The following is a 22,521-nucleotide window of genomic DNA, read 5'->3' as shown; positions in this document are numbered from 1 at the left end:
CCTTTTGGATGAGCATTTTGTCAAAGTCTTCGTTGACAGCGTGGTAGCTGAGCCCATAGATCCAGATCAACTTAAGAAGTCCAAGGGAGAAATGGCGAATACAAAAAGGATGATCCTCGATGGAGTGAAGGATGATATTGTCTATCACATAGCTGGTAGAAACACTACCAACGAGATGTGGGATGCATTGTCGACGCTGTATCCAGGATCTTCCGAGCAGCGAAAGATGTACTTGGAGTAGAAGATGAGATCTACGTAGATGCAGAAGGGGGAACATATTGATCCGTTCCTCACGAAGCTTTAGAAGACTCGAGATGAATTGGCAGCTGTGGGGTCATCACGTCAAGGTTTCGAGATGGTAAGATTGGCCTTAAATTCAGTGTCTAAGGAGTCGCAAGACTTTGTCTAGAGCATCCTGGGCAGGGCGACTTTGCCAAACTGGGATGAGATGTGGGCAGCTCTTAAGCAAGAGGAATTGAGGAGGGACTTGGTCAAGTGTAAACTTGATGGAAGCAATAGCAGTGGGTCAAAGACCAAGGAGGAGGAAGAGAATGCAACCCTCGTATCCAAGGGGCAACAGGAGCAACAGAGGCAAAAGAAGGACACTTCGAAGATCAAATGCTTCAGGTGTGGTGAACTCGGTCACTACACAACACAGTGTCCTCTTAGGAAGAAGGACAAAGATGAGAAGCATGATCCGAAGGTTGTAGCCACGAAGATCGAGGAGGATGAGTTTTCCATGACAGTCGACGTACCTCCAGGAGGGAGGTGGGCTGATTTAGAGCTGTAGTTCGAAAGAGTTACAGATGGGTAGGATCCCTGAGGAGCCCACCTCTCGGATCAATTCCTTGCTACGGGAGCCCAAAACAGAAATAGCAAGATGGACTAGTGTCAGTTGGTGCAGAGGAGTGCCAAAGTGATAGTTGCAGTGGCTACTAGCGCCAGAGTTTGAGCAGCGCAGAGCAGAGTTGGCAGCAGTGCTGATGGCACAGAGAAGAGGTTAGCAACATCGCAAAGGCTTTAGAGGGTCAGCGTAGAGACTAGCAATAATCAGACTCCAGCAACAAGATGCATCATATTGAACACCAGTTTAGTAATTTGGGATGCTTTTCCGTTGCTGATGTAGTAGCAACAACAGTTGGAGAAGGTTGCAATGCAGATGCAGTTGACAGTGGCAGTGCCAGGAGCAACACAGATGCAAAATTGAGAGGGAGTTGCAGTACGGCTGCATTGATGACAGTGGCAGGGTCAGCAACAGTACAGATGCAACATTTGCGCAATAGTTGGTGGACAGGATGTCAGACATCAACAACACAGAAGGAGATGTTACAGAACAAAGTGATGATTCAGCAGGTTGCATTGCTAGAATACATTCCTCGCTAAGAGAGAGTGTTGATTTTTGGTAGCGTCAGGTGTGCTCTAAGTCTCAAGTTTTGCAGGGAGGCTTAGACACATGTATTCTCCAATACCCAGAAATCATTTTAGAAAATTTCACCTGGAGAGGAAAATTTCACTCGGAGACAGTTTTATTAAAATAATTAATTATTTTTAATGGGACTCTAAGTCTAAACTTAGGAAATTAAAATGATTAAAGGGTATTAATATAAACTATGAGTGAAACTTCTAGAAGAAGGCAGAGATCAAGTCAATATGATCCTAGCCATTGATTAGAATCTAATATGGGCCGTTGATTGATCAACGTGAGGATTATAAGAGAAAGCTTGATGGACACTTGGAGAACACACCCAAAGAGAGATAAAAAGTTCGATTTTCTGAAGCAGAGCAGCTGCTGGAGAGATTTTCGATAGTGATCTTTTGCAGTGAGGGGTAGAGATAGTATTCGGAAGAGGGAAGTTTTCCTAGGCCAGAGAGTACAAGGCAGAGAGAGTAGAACGACATACATAGAGAGGTTGACGTTGGCCCATGTAGAGCTGACATAGTGGTAGTATAGAGCCTAGAGGAAGATAGAATTCCTGCTGAGGAAATAGAGTTTCAGAAGCCGGGAGCCGGGGTGTGAGACCGAGAGGCTGGAAATCAAAGTTTCTGGGCAGCAGAGGATCTGAAGGAAGAGCAACGCAGTCCCCAGCTAAGGTGACACAGAGACTGCGTAGGGTTGACTTAGATCTGCGCAAAAACTGTCGCAGAAGGGACATAGAGCCTCCTTCTAGCGAGATCAGGGTCAGATTCTTCCAGTGACAGGGTGAGATCATCTCAGTATTTGTTTTGTCCAGTTTCTCTCTGCTTCAGATAGCTAGTTGGGCTTCCAACGAATTGTACTCAGATTTACTACAACATAATAATAAAACCCTTAGAGCTGCTGCATCGGTTTTCCCGCGTTGGGTTTTTCTGGGGACATTTGTCCAACAATAACTGTGTCATTATGTTGTATCTTTTTCCTGTTCAGTTTCTTGTTTCGACATATTATTTTAAATAGTGAATGCTGCAGTTCTATTTACTTCGATATATATTGTAGAACCTAGTAAATAACTTGTATGGATTAACAAGTAGGAGAACTAACATTAGTTTGTTGTAGTAGGGATTCTAGGTTTAGGAATTTTCACACCCTTGTACCATGGCATGTGGCTTGGAGCTTTCACCTGATACCACATTCTGTTCCATCATTATATCACATAACACTTGCAATATGACAGATGTACCATGCACCTGTCACACTCCCCTAGAGGTTGAAAACTTGAAACCACCTAATAGGGTCCTTGATTAACCTACTTCTTGAACTTGGTGCCCCCTGTACACCCTAAAAGCCCATTATGGAAGGGCATGCCACTATGAAGTGTCCACTTGGTTTCATGATTTGTAAGCTCATTTTTTCAGTTGCACTAATGAATTGTTGTACTGGAAGGTCAGGAGACACATTGGATTTTATACAAGATTGTAGGTGGGTCTTCATCTTGGGGTTTGGTCTCCCTATATGGGGTCCAAGCCCTCTAGAGGGTCATATTGGCATTTGTAGGGTGTGCATTGAGAGCCATGGGCCTCTGCTCTAACAGACAACAGATAGCCATGCCATGGGTTCCTTTAGCACCATTCATTGCTCGCTTGTGTCTGACTTATTTGATCATTATGATTCACCTGGACCACCTTGCCCTACCGGCTAGACACTTGGACCACACACTTAGCAGTTGATCCAGGGCCTTAATGGGGTTTTGTCTCACCATGGAAGACAAGGGAGGGCCTGCATCATTGTTCCAACCCTTGTAGATGAGATACATGCTTGTTTGTTTCAATTGGAGACACATGAGGATGCTTTTGTGCCCCCATAACCACTTGGGAGCACCATAGATCATTGCTTGGAAATCAAGCGGCGACCTGCTTCATCACTGTTATTGGAGCCCTCCTATTCATTATGGCACATGGGGGACTTCATTAGGACTTCCAACGACCCTCCTAGCTATTGTATTATCATTTCACCCCCCTTGAGAGGTTTATTTCAATGTTGCATTAATCATTATCGGGATAATATTGGTGCGAGTAAAAAAACGGAAAAAATCGTAATTATCGGGAAATAAACGGGAAAAAATCATTTGGTACAAAAATATTCATTTTTTTTCAATTTTTTTAATATCTAAACCATCTACAACATAAAATAAATACATTGACACATAAATATGATAAAAGAACTAATATATAAGATGTTTAATATCATTTCTAGTGCTAAAATCACACATAACATTGAATCATGTCCTGAATAGTAAGTCCTGACTCCTGAGTCCCAACTCAACCTCAAAATATCAACAAAAAATATAATAATGTATCTCATCATGTCATATACAATAAAATGAAGAAAATAATTAAAGTCTAATCCTATTGATTTCCTCTGCCCCTCTTGCGAGAAAATGCCACAACTTTCCCTTTCCCTCTAGATGTAGATGCTGGTGCTAGTGGAGTTGGCAGTGGAGTCCGTTGTGCTCTAGAAGATGAAGAACTAGAAGTAGGAGCTATAGGAGGTAGACCACGTCCTCTACTAGTGGCAGGGGTAGCCCGGGCTGTGGTGTCACCTCCTCCTCCTTGTTCCTCCTCCTCCCCCTCCACTACATCCTGCACTAACCAATCATCAGCAGACTCCATGAGAGGCCTCTCGGCCTCAACCCTCCATGCAGCAGTGGTGTCAATCCCATCTAATGAGATGGCCTCCACATTAGGTGGCCTCTCAAGTTGCCTCACCCACAATCGAAGATTGTAGTAGACGTAGACCATGTCATTAAGTCGCTGGGACTCCAACATGTACAAAGATCATGAAATAATAATTAATAATTATAAAAAAAATATTGTTTAATGAATTCAAAAATTTATTTGGAAATTTGCAATATTTTAAATGTTTAAGTGTTAACTTGTTGCGCTTCTTGTTGTGTATTTTTTCAAATACACTCTAGTTGCGCTCACATCCTGAGGAGCTACATGTTTGGTTGAGGATGCGAATGGCAAGCTTTCGTAGAAGGGGTACCCTGCCACCATACATTCTCCACCATGCATCTACAACAAAATTACAAATAAAATTTTAAATAAACATAAGAAAAAAATGGAATTTGAAGAGACAATGAAATTTGAAACAAAGTTACAAACTAAAAAATACCTGGCATTTTAATCGTCCTATCAATGATAGCCATCTCAAAGCCAAATGTGCCAACTGCCATCCTATATGTCTCAATTTCTTTAGAGATCTTTATACGTTTTGCTGGAGATCGCACCATCTTCTGGATACAGGATAAGAATCCATCCATGATCTTAGCATCAAATACAAACCCACATGCGTAAGAAAATGCGGGGTTCAGGAAAAGCCTAGTAGCATGAATGGGATGATGGAGTGTGTTGTTCCATCGCTCATCAATCACTCCCCATAGGAGGAGTTGCCTCTGAAACCCGTCATCTCCCTTTTCATCATAGTAGGCCCGAATGGCTTCTTTGGCCTTGTCCATGGCCTCATACAAATAGCCCATTGCGGGCTTCTCACCACCAATCAACCAAAGAACCTTTACCAAAGGTTCAGTAACGGCACACCTCCTGCACTTCCGCCCAAAAGTCTTCTTGGTATGAAACTAGTCTGCATACGACCTCTCCCTCTGGTTTGTGGCTCATTGGCAAAGCACGCCACTCCTCTGAAAGAAACATTCTCTTCACATCCCACATAGAATTCAAGAGGGATTGAAGAGATATGAAACTGGTGGCAAACTGTGTAATGGCGGGGTGCACCAACTCTTTGTTGTTGGTTAATCTTCTCATCAAGCTAAGCACAAATGTATGCTTATATATAAATTTTGTAATGCTTTTGGATGAATCAACAATATCTTCGACAAAGGGAATTTTCCCTATGTCCTCCAACATCAAATCAATACAGTGTGCAGCACAAGGTGTCCAAAATAAAGTAGAATGCTTGTCCATAAGCATCCTGCAAGCAACAACATAATTTGCAGCATTGTCCGTTATGACTTGGACAACATTTTCTGCACCCACCTCCAAAATAAACACATCTAGCTAATCACATAAAGTTCTTGCATCTTTGATTTGTGCAGATGCATCAACAGATTTGATAAACATAGTCCCCTTGGGACAACTAACGAAGAAGTTTATAAGGGTTCTCCCCTTTGGTCAGTCCAACCATCTAACATAACAGTGCATCCTGTTTGTGCCCATGATGCCCTAAAATCCTCCAATCTTTGGGTGCAGTCAAGCTTTTCATTTTGAAGAATCCGGCCTCTGAAATCATGATAAGAAGGGATTTTGTACCCTGGGCCAACACTTGCAATAACATTAATAGCAGGTTGGAAAAATGGATTATTCCTTACAATGCTGAAAGGAATATCACTCCAGAGGAGAAATTTTGCCAGCAACTTGTCAGCTTGTTCTTTCTTAGTTCTTTTTAGCATTGAACTGATAGATGGCTGTGAACCAGGTGTGGTTCGAGGAACAAAAAATGATGTGGCAGCTACCGGATTGGTTGATGCTGCAGTAGAACCAGTGCCACTTGCTTCAACTGACTTTTTTAGTTGCCTCTTCATTTCTTCTTTGGCCTCTCTATTCTGGTCTAAAGCTTCCAATGCTTTCATGGCTCTTCGGATGAGTTTAGGATTTGTATTTGTGCAAGGCCCTACATCAAATCCAGGGATTTGTGCAAGGTGATACTTCAATCTGTACACCCCCCCGGACATAGGGTGGCCACACAACTTGCAAGTCAAGTTTAGTCTATCATTCGGAGTTTTAGGTTCACCAAATTCCCAGAAAGGGTCCAATTTCCTTGGCATGTTTGTTTTTGAACTTTGAAGTGGAAAACTTGAATGGTGTTTTAGTGAAGTTGTGAAGCTATGGGAAAATAAGAATTACAATTTAATATTTACAAGTTACAAACTTACAATTTAGTATTTTAATTTTTACATGGTACAAAAACTAAAAAAAATTACATACATTTTAAGAAACCCCATTCCAAACCCAACCAAAAAACTAAAAAAACAATACATCAAAAACCCCATTCCAAACCCAACCAAAAAAACTAAAAAAATTTACATTGGGCAAATTTTATAAATCCCATTCCAAACCCAAGTTACCCAACCAAAAACAATGAAAAAAACATAAACAAAGTTTCAAAACAATGAAAACAAAAAAAAATTGGTGCCCATACCGTTTCTATGGAGATAATCAGTCTCCTCCTCTTGATTTTCTCCTCCACGCACTTGAAATAGCTTCAATCCTCTCCAAGCAAGCAAAATCTCCAAGCCCTCTCCAACACTCCACTGCCCTCCATGTGCCTAAATGTGCAAATGAAATGAAAAAAAAATCGTTTTTTGCCTTATAAAACCGCCCTGCCTCGACATCCAACAATAAATTGGGAAAAAATCGTGTATAAAAAAAAATACGCGAGTATTACTCGCGATAATATCGACTTCGGGAAAAAATCGCGATAAAATGATAATATCGTGATTTTAACAACACTGGTTTATTTTTCATATTATGGAGCTATTTGGTGGGCTTGTCACCAAAAAGATGTTATTTTGCACATTATTTTTATTGTAGGGGCATTATTTTGCATAATTAAGCCATTGAAATCCCTTGGAGGATCATATAAATATAAGAGAGGATCATTTGATCTCTCGTCATCACTTGGATTTTGGATATATCTTTCTAAAGATTTTAGACCTGTAATTTGTGGAATGATTTGGATGATTAAATGAATTTTGATGTGTGGGATATTTTGGCTATCTCTCTTGGAGCTTCTAATTGGCAAGTATATGGATGGATATACACTTTGTCATGTAGGTGCTCTTTTTATGTGATTTTCATAATGTTTCATGTCTAATGTATGCAATGCTATGTCATGATTTTACTTGTGCCCTAAAAATTGATGCGAATTTATGAAACACTTGTAATCTTGGCTCATTGCATATGTTATTCATCTTGGCAAGAAGAACGAATTTTCCTAGGGGTAGGTTGTGCACCTTTTACCTTGAAACTCCATCAGATATTGCATATCGAAGTATGAAAGTCTAAAGTTGTTGTGAAGCTACATCCACAAAGAGTGTAGCTGCTTCTTTAGGCCTCTTTGAAGAGCGAAGTTCCTAAACCTTAATGATTTTGACTCTGATCTTCCCAATAGCTAGGCACTGATCCTAGATCCTTGGTGATCACATTAACTTAATGAAATATCATTCTTTCACCTCTTTTATTCCTCTTTTCTTCGTCCCCTATGGCTAAGGAGATTTTCTAGGGCTTGGTGCTAAATTCTAGTTAGGAGGAATTTTAGAATTTGGTTTGGACAAGTTTCTTCATTTATGTCTCCTCTAGGCATCCTCCAATTTTGAATGAATTTTAACGCTGGAATTTCAAATAAATTGATGCCCTAGCTATCACACCAAGAGGGAACCCTTGAAGCTCTTTTGACTTGGGGATTTCTTGAATGTTTCCACTTTGTAGTTCATCATTCAAAACCTTTTCTCTTAACTATAGGTGATCATTGGATGAGCCTTTACCATGGTATATCTCCCAACTGTTAGTCTCTTATAGTATTTCTTTCAAGGGGTTTTTCGTGGAAAGTCACCCTAGATTCTCTCAAAGCTCACACTTTAATTGAATCTGTCCATTGAATGAGCCATCCTGGCCTCACTTTGAACCCTAGTATAAACACAACAATCACAAGTGACGAATTTTGGAAGTTTTGATCTTAGGCATTCATTATTTTTGAATGTTCCTAAAGCCGAGGGCATCCTTCTCTCAAACCTTTCTTTTGCTTCTAAAACAAGCAACCTATTATCTGAGCCTCTCCTTTGATTGTGCATTGAAAATCACATTGTGTATCGTTATTGACCTCATCATTCTAGTGATTTCCATTCTTTCATTATAGAATGGAACCTACCAGGACCTTTTTATAAAGCAGTGAATTCTCTCTTGGATCTCATAATAGATGGGGCACTTAATAATGATGTCCTTTCTTGTGTCTTCATCTTGGTAGGGAGAAAAGCCAACAAATCTTGTCCTCGTGCCGAAACCATTGATGATCTAAACTAGAGTGCACTTTTAGCTAGTGTTTTCAGCACCAGTAGAATAAATTCAGATTAGAGAGGCGTGGAACTTGTTGTGAAACCAGACTAGTAGATCAATGACATCCTGAATTTGCTTTTTTGACCAAATTTAAGTTGTATTGGCTCTTAAAAACAAGGTCCCACCTGTGTGCCATCATTCCAAAAAAACTGAAAAAATAAGAAAAAAAATGTTACATGCTATATATATGAACGAAATTTGCATATTTGGTGTCAAATGATTTGGATTTACATTGATGTACCAACACTGCCTTCGTTTTGATAGATGACAAACTTAGTTTGGAAAATAGTTTGGGGCTTCATCCATTTGCAACAGATCATGCACTGGAGCATTGTAGTGTGAAATCTCTCGCAATATGCTCAATCAAAGAACCCTATAATGGAGCCCTAAAACTCAGAGCCATAAAGCACTGTGCTGTGGGTCTTATGATGACTTGAAAAAGATGCATCTTTGAAGGTATTATCTTGGAAATATATTTGAAAACGCTGTAGTTCAATCATGGAAAGAGAGGCATGCCCTTTACATAGCTGTGGTTAGGTTAAATTCAGGGTGAGAGTGGGATTGGTGAATTGAATCTACAGGTAGGTGTAGGTTGTAGTAATCTGATCTGGTTTCTTTTGAAGAAGAAGTGAACTCTGGAAAGAGGGTTGTTGCAAATATTAAAGACTGTGACCTTAGTCTTGTTAAGGTTGAACACATGCTGATGAAATATGTTGACGACAAGATCAGCAAGAAATATAACCTGGAGAAATTGAAATTCAATTTATGATAATATTATTAAATGTGGGTATGTCCCATATGAGATCTATATAAAGCATTAGTTTAATATAAAAGAAAAATTAAATAGATATGTTTGCTTATTTTCTAATACATCTTCTCAGCAAAGCTTTTGGCCATAATTTCTCATATTTCTAGTCTTTTTACATTACACCTCTTTTACCATTGAACTTTGACTTGCCATTAGTTTGACAGGGGATAAGATTTGAAGGTATTTTGCTAATCAATGATCAACTTAGAGTACCTTATTGCACCTCTTTTAACATTCATCTCTTTTCATTTTAGTCATGTTCAAAACTGTTTCAAGTCCATTATCAGTGTATTTTTGTACTGATTGTGTGGTTTATGGTGCTTTCTAATTGTCTTAATTATGTTGATAGAATGTTTCCTCTGTCATGTTCTTATCAATTTCTGGTGAACTTTATATGCCCCCCTCGTCTCATAAAATACCCTAGAAGTGCTGCCAGATATGCCCTGGGATCCGTTCATGTCTTGGAAGTTCTCATTCACATATATGTTGAGTAAATTAAAACCAGGAGATAAATGAGGGTGAAAATATTTACTTTCTTAAATTTTGTGTGATGTTACCTTTGCATACAGGTTTTTGACAAACAATTACCTTCGAGAAGAGACATCTTCAAACAGTCATGTTGTGGAGCAACATGTGGAATGGTAAGCCTAGGAAATTTGCATCTGTATTTGAAATGCTAAACTTGCTGTCTTATTCGTTTGCTATTCTTCCACTATTCTTGTAAGTATTAGGCAACAATAGTCCCGTAGCATCATTTGTATCCATAACAAACTTACATTCATAGTTGGAATCTTTAAATTGCTATCATGTTTATTACTCTGTCCTACAATTTTAGATATGGTAGTTTCATTTGGTGTTTGTTTATTATGTACTTTGCTAGGCTCCTCATTGGAAGTCAAGAAAGAAGGAAAGGTTGACTAGTTTACTATGCTGGAGAATTTTGTCATTGCAGTTGTGAAGATAATTGCCTCTATCTGATACTGTACATTGTAACTGTTTTATTGAGCTTTTATGGAAATGTTGATTGAAGCATGATTTGTCAATGCACTGTAGCTGTTTAATCGAACATTTGCAGAAATGTTGAATGGAGAATGATTTGCCAGTGCATTGTAGCTGTTTAATTGAGCATTTATGGAAATATTGATTGGAGCATGATTCGTCAGTGGTGATTTTTATAATATTATTAGCACCTAGTGATGGGATCTGTAACAGTCAGTGTTGTGAACATTTTGATAACATCCCGATTTTATCTCGAAGTCACGATTTTTTGGCCTAGCCAATGTTTTCCGTTTTTTACCGATATTTTGATGGTATCTTGATTTTGCCGATGTTTGCCAATTTTTATCGCTATTTTCCTGATTTTTACGATTTTTTGGTTTTCCTATAGGGAAATGTTAGGTTTTAGTGTTAGTTGTATGAGAACTTAGTAGGTGAGGAGTTATCCATTTATTTTCAAAGGTTTTACACTTGGCTTGGAGGAAAAGTGCAACATCATGGGAGATATTCTTAATTGCCTGGAGGGCACACTTATGTGAGTAGTTATATGGACGAGTTTGCTAGGTCACTATTATCCACTAAAAGTGGGTTACCGATAGGTAAAATTTTTCTTCTCATTTGACAGCCAACTAGCTAGTAGCTCTATGATGGTCAACACATAACGTTATGCTAGTGTTCTCCACTCACTGCTTTGGTATGTCACTCTCCCATTTGGTATTCTTCTTGGAGGAAGGTGGGTCATCTATCGTTAGGTACTCTAGCCATTCTAGCAATCATGTGCTTTGATCTAATGTTATTGTCATATTAATATGGATCACGAGGCAAACTGTATGATTCACTGATCTCTATTGTATCCTTGTTCTCACACCTCACTTCGGAGGTTAGTCTTTGACTCTAGTCCAGTGGGACATCCTTTGAGGCCCTAGACTTTAGAAAGGGCACTACTGGGGTTGTATTGGTTGATATAGTGTGTCCAAAGGTGATCTTACCACTTTCCATCTCTCTTGATTATCCATCTCTGTTCTTCGGGATGGTAGTAATTGGTCGTTGGGATTAGCACCTTGTGTCCACATCCTTGAGTTAGGGCCCGAAAACATGGCCCCAGAGGTTGATGTAGCCGCAAGAACAATAAAAGCGTATAAATCCACATTGGCTAGGACATATTTAGCGCTTGGGAAAACGACTAGCATGAGATTTACCTCCTCATCAAACATCACCTAGTTATTCAAACATTTAATGCTTCAATATCAGATGAAGGAACTCTTGAATGTCCCAATCTTGATGAGCGAGAAACAACTACATCTTAAAGGGATATTGGAAAAACATAAAGCGAGCTTGGGCTTTTATGCTATGCACCAAATACATTATAATCATTAAATTAAAAGGTGCACAAGAGGGGTGGAAATAGTAGGCCAAGGAAAGGGGTGACTCATGCCACCACGGTTGCTCCTCGCTACACCATTACACTTAGGATGCTGGGCTCCCATTCACTAGTCTCATGGCTGTGGTATCTTCCTTGAAGTCTCTCCCACTCCATGATCACTCTGTCACACACACCTATGGATTGATGGGTCAACCTGAGACATGTCACTCCCCTTGGGAGGACTCGCACATCCCTCTTTGATTGCAACAGTTCCCTTGCCACGTCATTCCTACATGCATGGAAAGGGTGACATAAGGATTCCTTTGGATGATGTCATAGTGGAGGAGGTGCCTTTTGGAGATGTACACATGCAATTTGAAGTTTTCTTAGAGTGAGTAAGAAGGCGGGGACGATGGAGCAGGAGAAAAACACTGGAGAGGGTGGCTTGCTGTGTTGGCTAGGTAAAATGCTGAAATTGGTCGAGTGATGGACTCAAGCGACGACGGATGTGCGGTCCTTTGGTGATGACAGTTGCGGCCTGTTTTGGAGGATTGTGTTGCCGTGTAGCAGTCAATTGCAACCACAACTTTTTTGTTTTTTTTTTGTTCTTAATTTTTATTTTATATATATATATATATATGTATATTTTAAATATTTTTTATTTTTTATTATTTTTTTTATATATGACCTTTTTTTTCAAATTTTTGTTTGTTTGTTTGTTTGTTCTTTTATATATAACTTTTTCTTTTATATATATATATATATATTTAATAATTTTTTAATTTTTAAAATTTTCAATCTATTTATATAGGCAAAAGCCTAATGGCGAGATGGAGAAACTCCAAATTGTAGCGAAACGCTTGAACTGCAACATCAATAATGTTGACAAAGAGTCGATGGCCAAGGGCCTGGATCGAAGAGTGCGGCTCTGTGCAATGGTGGAGCGCCCAGAGGATTGAACTGCTCTGGTACCAAATGGAATGAACAAAGTTTGTTCTTCAAGTTAAATACTCCAAAAGACTTGGAATATGTAGATCTCCATTGAGATACAAGAATATATATTAAAAAGTATGAATAAGAATGATGTTACAAATAAGAGTGAGGGGTCTACTTATATAGTAGGCAGTGCCTCTTCATGGAAGGTCATGTCCCATTTAGACATGCCTCTTCAGTATTAATTACTAATTAACTAATCATTATTACAATTATCCTCATTATTTATATTTATATTATTTATATATATTTATTCATAACACATTGCCTCAATTCCTTGATGCATTATTGCCTATATTTTGAAGGATGACGTCATGGTGTAGACCATTTTTCTTCCACAAGTGGGTTATTTTGGCATTTGCTATGTTTAAAGCTTTTTCAAGATTGGCTTGTGACCGTTGACCTAGTTGAACACTCAAGGAAGCTTGTTTTAGGGCTATTCTTGTAAAATCATTAAAAAGTGATGTAGTTACCCTCCTATAAATAGAGGGGAGTCACTTTTCAGTTTATCATCATCATTCATCACACTTCTTCTTGTCTAAAAGTGTGCACTAGCTCTTGTCTTTGCTTCTACTTGGACACAATGTATTTTCATGCTGCAATTGTCTTTGGAGAAGAAATTTTGCATGAGGATGTTTTTGTTGTTGGAAATAATAAGAGGGGTATGAATCAATATTTCCTTGTTCTTTTCAATTGGTTAGTTAATCTTCTGTTAAATGTTCAGAGCGATGAACATGAAGTACAAGAAATCACAGGAAGTACACAAGATTTGGCTTTAACTAAAGCTCTGTTATGTATGGTGTACATACAACAATTTACCAGACAAATCTGGAAGGAAGTGCAGTACTCTGAAGAGGTTTCTCTAGCAATCTGGAAGGAAGCAAATGCTCCCTGAAGGTTGGGCTCCCGTAATAGGGATAATGACCCAGTTACAACGAATCAGTCAGCACTACTGCCACAACACCTGCTACTGCTGCTGCTACGGCTGTCCACAAGTACTGTTGCTAACATCAGTCTTAATCATTGTCAGCTCCAACTGCTTCCTCCATCAGATCCTGTCACTGATGACTGCTATCACTGCTGCTCAATCATCAAGAGTCCCATAGAGTCATACAGTTAAGGAATAATGAGGTTACCGCAATTCACTGTTCATCCAGGGTTTAACTGCAATGTCATTATATTGCTTTCATGCTGACAATCACTTCTGTTAAAAACATCAGTCAGACTACACTCCCAAACAACTTTTTACGCACTGTCGGTTACTGCCATCCATGAGAGCACTTTACCACTGTCATAATAGACCAAGGTTCACTGCCATGTCATCACTGTCTATTACTAGTCATTGGCATATTATCTCACTGGAATAAAATCACTGTATCAAGTCACTTCCATGAATCACTGTTAGTCAGATGACTGTCACAATATTGTTATTGTCACAATTACTCATTAATGCAAACATACATCTTCAGAACGCTGAGTAGGATGTGGAATCAACTACGAAGTTGCTTCAGTCATAAGATTTGCTTCAATCAGATCACGCCTGTGATGTACTGGAGCAAGAGTCGTACTGCTGTGACTAAGGATGCCTGAAGATGTCTTCCTTTGACCTCAATTCTGCTATTGTCTGTGTTACCAGAATCAACTTTAAGTGCTCCTCAGAAATGATCCACAAATTTCCACTGACTCTGACATTGGAATATCTTGAATTCGATCACTAGTTGCTTCAACAGACTGCCTTAGAGATGTTCTGGAGGTTGTGTCTCAGAGATTTAAAAGCCAAACATCAAAACTGCCTTTAGAGCTTCAAAGATGTCAGAATCAAATGTCTTCAAATGTCCTACCTCAGATTGCCACAGAACAATTCCATCAGTTCATATGATTGCGACAACAGATAGCGAAAATTACTTCACAAAGCACAACTCTTACAATGATAGGTTAGGGTTATCATCCTTCCTACTGTACGGTGATGACAGTATTGATATAATTGTGAATTCTTTTGGAAGACAAAGATCCACAGGCCTGTTCCTCAACAATGCTCCAACAGAGCTGTGGAGATCAGAATTGTTTTGAGTATAAGTGCCAAAAATGTGAGGGTTTCAGGTCATCAACATGTATACGAGCTAGATAACCGGATTCGTCCTATAGGCCCCACAAATCCCGAATCCATCGTGTCCGACACGATTCTCTCGAGATTCGTGTCCAAAAACCATGACACGTCGTGTCCTATTTTGACACCTCGAATCCGACTGCGTGTCACGATTTTGGCAGCGTGTCCTGTTTTCCAGGACTCGTTAGGCGGAAAAAGCGACCTGCACGGGTATGAAAAGTCCGCATTTGGTCATTACAGTCACGCATATTTTTATTTGGCAAGCGTTTTGGCAGCTTAATGATCAAGTCTAGGCCCTAGTATTGATATGCTATTCATGGTAATGTTAAGTACCATGTTAAATTCTTAAAGTAAAAGTGACATTCTCCTTAATCTTCATTTTCATCCTTTTACTTAAATTTTTAACATTACCATGAAATGACTCAGGATGTTTGAGAGTGGTTCCGGCCTCATTGGATTTCATATGGAGAAAGTAGAATTTTAGATTTCATTCAAAATCCAGCAGACTTATCAGTTTTTCAGGATTTTAGGATTGGGGGATTGCAATGTTTCCATTGAATTTTGTCATGTATTAGGGTATGGAACTCGTATTTAATCAAGAGCACCAATCCCTCTATGTACCTTGATGTTAGTGACATTGGTTGTCGAACTCCTGTATCATGACCCTCCTAAAAATGTACACATCACTCAAACAAAATCTTGACTTGACATGTTATGCTTGTTCTATCTTATGTTAATGCTTAAAGGGTGATATTAATGACAAAGATCCCTATACAAATACAGAGGTAATGACAAAGATACCTTTGGATATTAATGCTTAGAGGGTGATATTAATGACAAAGATCCTGATTTTCCAACAAGACTAAAAAATTAGACATTTCTCATGGTGGCAAGAGGGCCAAGCATAAGAAATAAATAATAGATTGGCATGTATTTGAATTTTGAATGTACTATGCATGCTAATAGCTATAGATGAAGATCTATATTTGAAATCAATAAATTTGTATCATTAATTAAAATTTGTGTAAGAAATATCTACTTTTTAATATATATATATATATATAGATATATATATATTTTTATTTTTATTTTTATTTTTTATTTTTAAATATATATATTTTAATAAAATAATATATAACGAATCCTACGTGTCCTGTTCCGGGGGGTCAATGTGTCCGAATCCAACACCACGAACCCCGAATCACTGTGTTAGGTGACTTAGTATACGAGTGATTCAAGTGCAAGGCCGAAAATTCTCATCAGATTAGGTATGTTCAAGATGTAAACCTTTGGTAACAGTACCCAGATCCTGCTTCAAAATGACACGAATTGTGCTCCTTGGTTAGAGCTCGGTCTTAGACCTTTGATTACAAGAAGTTGACCTCTTGCAAAAAGTGCTTCTCTGAGATTCTGGATCAAACCTTTCTCTGAGATAAAAACCGGTCAAGATTTATTATGTAACCTTCTGAGATTGTAACACATTTGGATCAGCGCAACATTTGAGGCAATTTTCATTCTCTCTTGAAATCAGATCAAGGAAAATTGTAGCCTTTCCTTACCCTCGAATCCTGGACAAGAGTTTTCCATCTACCAATGCATAACTATGGTAAAAAAACAGTCCTTAGGGCCTGCGGCTACCTCTTTGAAGGATGTAAAACAACAAAAAGATTGCACAGGACTTCCACAAAAGGAAGAACCAAAGTTATCATAAAACTTCCCACAAAAATCAGAGCCAAGTCAGAAAATTAATCTTCAACCCAGAAATCGCAGATTAGATGTTCAATAGTGTCGTAGTCATATTTCAAATAACCTTCCTGGAGAATTTACGTTTGTTGTAGAAACTTCACACACAAAATGCAAGCTACAAGGATCACAAGTTTCTTAAAATTCGAGCCTCAAACAACTTCGATGCCAAAAACCTAAAGATCTGTGCCAATAATCTTCATTACTCAGAGAGATTGTAATTTATGGGAGTCTACTTGGTTTGAATACACCCTTCTTTAAGCTACCTAACAAATCCATTCTTGAAAAATTCAACGAAACATAAAATTTGTGCGCAAGACCTTCCAGAATTCTTCAACGGCTTCAGATTCTGGAATCGAAGTTAGTGAAAACCCCAATAATAAATCAGTCCTTGCCACAGGGAAAATACTTCACCTATACTCCTTTGGGGAGATAAATCATGCGTTTATATAGTTTCATGGGCTCATATTTGATGGCCAACAATTGTTGGAGGGAGAAGATTCAAAATTTAATTTTTTTAATTTGAGAAATGTCTAGAAGGTGGCCGACCAAAACTTTTCGTTTGAATTTCAAAGGTGGGGCCAAAATATTATGAGGTTTAATTGAATTTAAAAATTCAATTTACTGGAATAAAAAAAAAACTTCAAAATTGAATGTTTGAACCCCTCATAAATATAAGAAAACAAAGCCTTAAATACTGCCATGTTGTCATACTTGTTGCCATATTGGTAATGAAACCATGCCGCATCATTTAGCACAATAGTGCCACATCATCATTGATGTTTGACAAGTCAATCTAACGCTGCCATGACAATAACCTTGTGGGGTTCCTGGACCATAGGTTGGAGCCTTAACTTCCACTGAGCATATTTCACAAACCTGAGGACCAACAAAATGCTACACTTACCACTGGAATCAACATGATGAGTAGACTCTGATGGCGAGTCTCCGAGGCAAGATCTCAGATCTACATCATCAAAATTTCCATCAAAGTACGGAGTGTGTCGACCATCCAGGAACCAAACCCTAGGGCTAGGGTTTCTTCATTGCATCTTTTCATCCACTGGCTACCTACTCCTGCTCTTGCTTTCACATCAATGACTTGCCTGCTCACTTACACAACCTCCTGCAACAACACCCACTTTGACATCAATGACAACCTGATGAGGATGGTTATCATTGAGATGACTTAGGAGGACTAGCACATCCCTCTTTGATTTCAATGCTTGCCGTAAGTGGTGCCATGTAACTCCTACGCATGGAAAGGGTGACATAGGGATTCCTTTGGATGATGTCATGGTGGAGGAGGTGCCTTCTGGAGATGTACACATGCACTTTGAATTTTTCTTGTAGGGACAGGTACTCTTGGACCATTGCCTCAATTTCTTGATGCATTATTGCCTATATTTTGAAGGATGACGTCATGGTGTAGACCTTTATTTCAACAAGTGTGGGTTATTTTGGGATTTTCTATGTTTAAAGATTTCTCAAGGTTGGCTTGTGACTGTTGATGTAGTTGAACACTCAAGTAAACTTGTTTGAGGGCTATTCTTGTAAAATCATTAAAAAGTGACATAGTTACCCTCCTATAAATAGAGGGGAGTCACTTTTCATTTTATCATCATCATTCATCATACTTCTTGTCTAAAAGTGCGTACTAGCTCTTGTCTTCTCTTCTATTTGAACACAATGTATTTTCATGCCGCAAATTGTCTTTGGAGAAGAATTTTTGCATGATGAGGTTTTCTTTGGGATTGATTGAAGAGATTCTTGTGGAAATTTTGTAAATTTATTGTCTATCTTTTAAATTTTGCATGCTATATTATGTTAATTAGGGTTTCTATGTGTGCCATGTTTGAAATTGCAGTATTTACCTTGGAATCTTGATTACTTATCTTATGTGAAGTTGTTTTCCTTTTGTCTATCTTTTAAATTTTGCATGCTATATTATGTTAATTAGGGTTTCTATGTGTGCCATGTTTGAAATTGCAGTATTTACCTTGGAATCTTGATTACTTATCTTATGTGAAGTTGTTTTCCTTTAATCCTTCAAGAGAACTCTGAATTTTGCATTTCTTGAACTTAAAATTTGATTTTTAAGGGAGGCACTAGGGTTTGCAAGAAGCGGCTATTTCCCTCTTACCCTCTTCATCAAGGTCGTCTTGATCAAATTTGCCCAAGTTACGTCATTGCCCATTTAGATCAAGGCACTAATCTGGGAGGTTGGAACGAACAAAGTTTGTACTTCTCGTTAAATACTCCAAAAGACTTGGAATATAAAGATCTCCATTGAGATACAAGCTTATATATTAAAATGTAGGAATAAGAATGATGATACAAATGAGAGTGAGGGGCCTGCTTGGCCTCTTCATGGAAGGTCATGTCCCATTTAGACATGCCTCTTCAGTATTAATTACTAATTAACTAATCGTTATTACAATTATCCTCATTGTTTATATTTATATTATTTATATATATTTATTCGTAACATTGCTGTCCTCCTCAAAAAGGCTTTGTCCTCAAAGCTTGTTGATGCAAAATGCTTGATCTCTTTTCTCGGTTTCGAATATCTTCTCATCTTGGCACTATCATATTCGTTGATACAAGTTGATATGATCTTCTAAGTGACAAACAAAACTGTCATACTGAGAAGGGATCGGAACATCCTAGATTAATCTTCTGTGGAATATTCTGATCACTGGAATTTTGTAACGAGTTGTCATCATAGGACTTGTTTGAAGTAACGTCAATATTCTTTGGAACATCAGTTAGTTGTTTCTGTTCTGAATAGTCCCGATATGTAGCTTGGTTGAGCTGTCTACTCTCATGATACCAAATGGAATGAACAAAGTTCGTTCTTCTTGTTAAATACTCCAGAAAACTTGCAATATAAAGATCTCCATTGAGATACAAGGTTATATATTAAAATGTAGGAATAAGAATGATGATGCAAATGAGACTGAGGGGCCTGCTTATATATTAGGCGGTGCCTCTTCATCAAAGGTCATGTCCCATTTAAACATGCCTCTTCAGTATTAATTACTAATTAACTAATTGTTATTACAATTATCCTTATTATTTATATTTACATTATTTATATATATTTATTCGTAACAGAGGTGTTGATCAATCTCTCCTCTGTAACTATTTTCTATCTCATCTCTCTAAATTCTAGGTATCTAGGGTTAGGGGTAGGGTTTCCTTGAAATATTGCTAAATAGTAATTTTACTTGATGTGTTATTGCCCTTTGGGTAGGGATTTTTAATAATTTGAATAAGCAAAATGTAGGATGAATTGCATAATAAAACCCTAATTCTAGGGTTGACGTCATCCTTCCTATTGCTGTTTCATTCATGTTTCAACTATAAAAACTCAATTAAAATCAGTAAGCCTTGCATATCTAATCGATAATCTTGCTCCTTTATTAACAATTTATTGCAAGACTATTTCTTCTAGCAGTTATATGACATAGCATGCCATATCATTGAAAATGCATCAAACCTTAACTCATAATAACTCTCCAATTCATCTAAATGGTCTAATGATAGAGTGTTTGTTAAATTTAGATAACAATGGTATGTTCTATGCTTAGGACAATTACTTCAATGTTCTTTTAGCAGCCCAATGACAATTTCAATTTAGTTTTCCAATAACAATCACATTAACCATTAATCACATTGATAGCAACAATAGATAGAAAATGAAACAAAATGCAGAAGACAAGCCAAGACAAGAGGACATCAGATTTGGGAGACGCCAGGGAAAAACCCCAATGTGGGGAGAACCCTTTGATCAAATCTTCTTATTATTATATCAAATGTTCAACAGAGAGAGAGAGAGTACAAAAGTAAAATTGACTTCCAAATCACATTCAAAACAACCCTGTCAATTATGCCGTCAACTATAGTCAAATTTAGCCCTAACCAGAAAGTCAAAGATGGTCAATGCAACAATCAAACTTGCCTCCTTGAGCTTGGTCACCCTCAGTCAAATTCAACCTTCCTTAGTGGTCAAATTCAGCCCAAAACAGTGAACAAAACTGCAGTCAAAGTTGGTCAACCTGAAGTCAACCCTGCGGTCAAACAGGCCTGCGGTTAATGTAGGTCAAAGTCCTCCTTTTGCCTCGGTTTCTGAGCCCAAAAATGCGGCCTGCTGAGGCAGAAAATCACCTTGAAGTTCGAAGTGAAAGATTCCCAAAAAGTCAAAGTCAACGTTGGTCAAACTGCAAAAAAGTATGAAATTTTCGGCATTGTAACTATGTCTAGAAATTTGTCCTCCTTGTGCCACACGTGTGAGAGAGAGAATGCCCAATGCTATATAAACCAATGAAAGAAGGAGAAAAGAATCTGTGAGTGGTGATGATGCCAAATGAGGTGAGAGGGCACTTGTATTTATACAAGTCATTAAGGGTGAAGAGTTATGTCCATTGGGTTTCATGAGCCTACATGATGATGTGGTTGACCTGAACAATTTGCACATGTGTGGGCATAAATTGAAAAACACACTTCTGATTGTCCGAATTGGATGATATTTATATCAATTTTTGGTCCTCTCGAAAAGAAGAATTTAATGCAATCATCATCTTCATCACATGAGTTGTCCTAAGGCGAAATTTGTCCCTAGTTTCCAATTTTAACACTCTCTCTCAACTAGGGAGAATTCCACATGCCAATCCATCCATCATCATTGATCATCATGCCATCCTGTCATCGTGAACCATCTTTGTATCTCATCTCATCTCTGCTCTACTAAACATTGATATGAATAATGAAGAAGAATCGATCGAGAGTGAGTCACAAGACCTTACCACTCTCCACTCACAAAAGTCAGTGTTTATCCCAGATCAAGTAGTTGTGGGACACCATGCATCCTAGACATAGGGTGTACGACAGTACACGATGCATCCATCGGTAGTGCTATGGTCCCTATCCCCTTTTCCCAACTCATTGGTCATATGAGATGTACCTCCCCTGAGTCCCGAATTACATGGGTAGGATGTATGTGGGGGCATCAACAGGAGAAGGTGAACCACTCATTCCTGATCATATGCCATAAGAGAAGGTGAACCACTCATCCTGATTATATGTCATAGGAGAAGGTGAACCACTCATTCCTGATCATATGCCATAAGAGAAGGTGAACCACTCACCCTACACACGTGTCATTAATCGTAGGGGAAGGTGAACCACTCACCCTACACACATGTCATCATGGGGTATCTTAGGGGAAGTTGAACCACTCACCCTGTACACAACGCACCAATAGGGGAAGGTGAACCACTCACCCTATGGTTGCTCATAGCTCCATGAAGTACCCCAAGCCTAGAAGCTCAATGTCCAACTCAAGCGGGACCCTCATAGGAGGGTCTTTCCACGAAAATCAAGTCTCTCTAGGAGGGCTAAGAATTTTAACTTCCCTAAGGGCTTCGTGAGGATGTCTGCGACTTGCTCATCAGTCCTGATGTGTTGGAGCCTTATTATTGCTCCCTGTTGTACCATATCTCGAATAACGCGGTACCTGATATCAATGTGCTTGGAGCAGTCGTGGAACAAGATTCTCTGAAAGGAAAATCCCACTCTAGTTGTCGCAATATATCATGGTGGTATCCAACACATGCTCAAATAGCTCACTAAAGAGCTTCCTCAACCAAACAGCTTCACGACATGCCATACTAGCAACAATGTATTTGGCCTCGGTGGTGCTTAGAGCAACCAATTTCTGCTTCCTGCTCATCCAAGAAAAATAAGCAAAACCCAATGAGAAGCAACATTCAGACGTGCTCGTACGATCTACCACACTGCCAGCCTAGTCAGCATCAGTATATCCATGTAGCCTTAAATTCCTGACATTGTATCTTAGTCCATAATTGATTTTGCCACGAAGATATCTCAAGAAATTCTTAGCAACAATCCAATGTATGTGATGATGCTCGACTATCAATTGACTCAACTTATTCACAGTGAAAC

General features: G+C 38.6%; 1 protein-coding gene across 1 annotated transcript in view; it reads left to right on the top strand.

Moving 5' to 3' along the window:
* LOC149139990 (uncharacterized) overlaps positions 1-22,521 on the top strand; it is a 246,851-nt gene that overhangs the window by 199,452 nt on the left and 24,878 nt on the right. Inside the window, exon 6 of the mRNA XM_089447038.1 lies at positions 9,922-9,993. Coding sequence (XP_089303164.1) covers positions 9,922-9,993 — 72 coding nt within the window. The remainder of the gene's footprint in view (positions 1-9,921; positions 9,994-22,521) is intronic.

This window comes from Pinus tabuliformis, chromosome X (assembly GCF_031772625.1).
Source record: "Pinus tabuliformis cultivar Carrire ecotype Pingquan chromosome X, CPIR1, whole genome shotgun sequence".
NCBI lineage: Eukaryota > Viridiplantae > Streptophyta > Pinopsida > Pinales > Pinaceae > Pinus > Pinus tabuliformis.
Note: the sequence above shows the minus strand (reverse complement) of the source record. Positions and strands in the feature narration are given on the sequence as shown.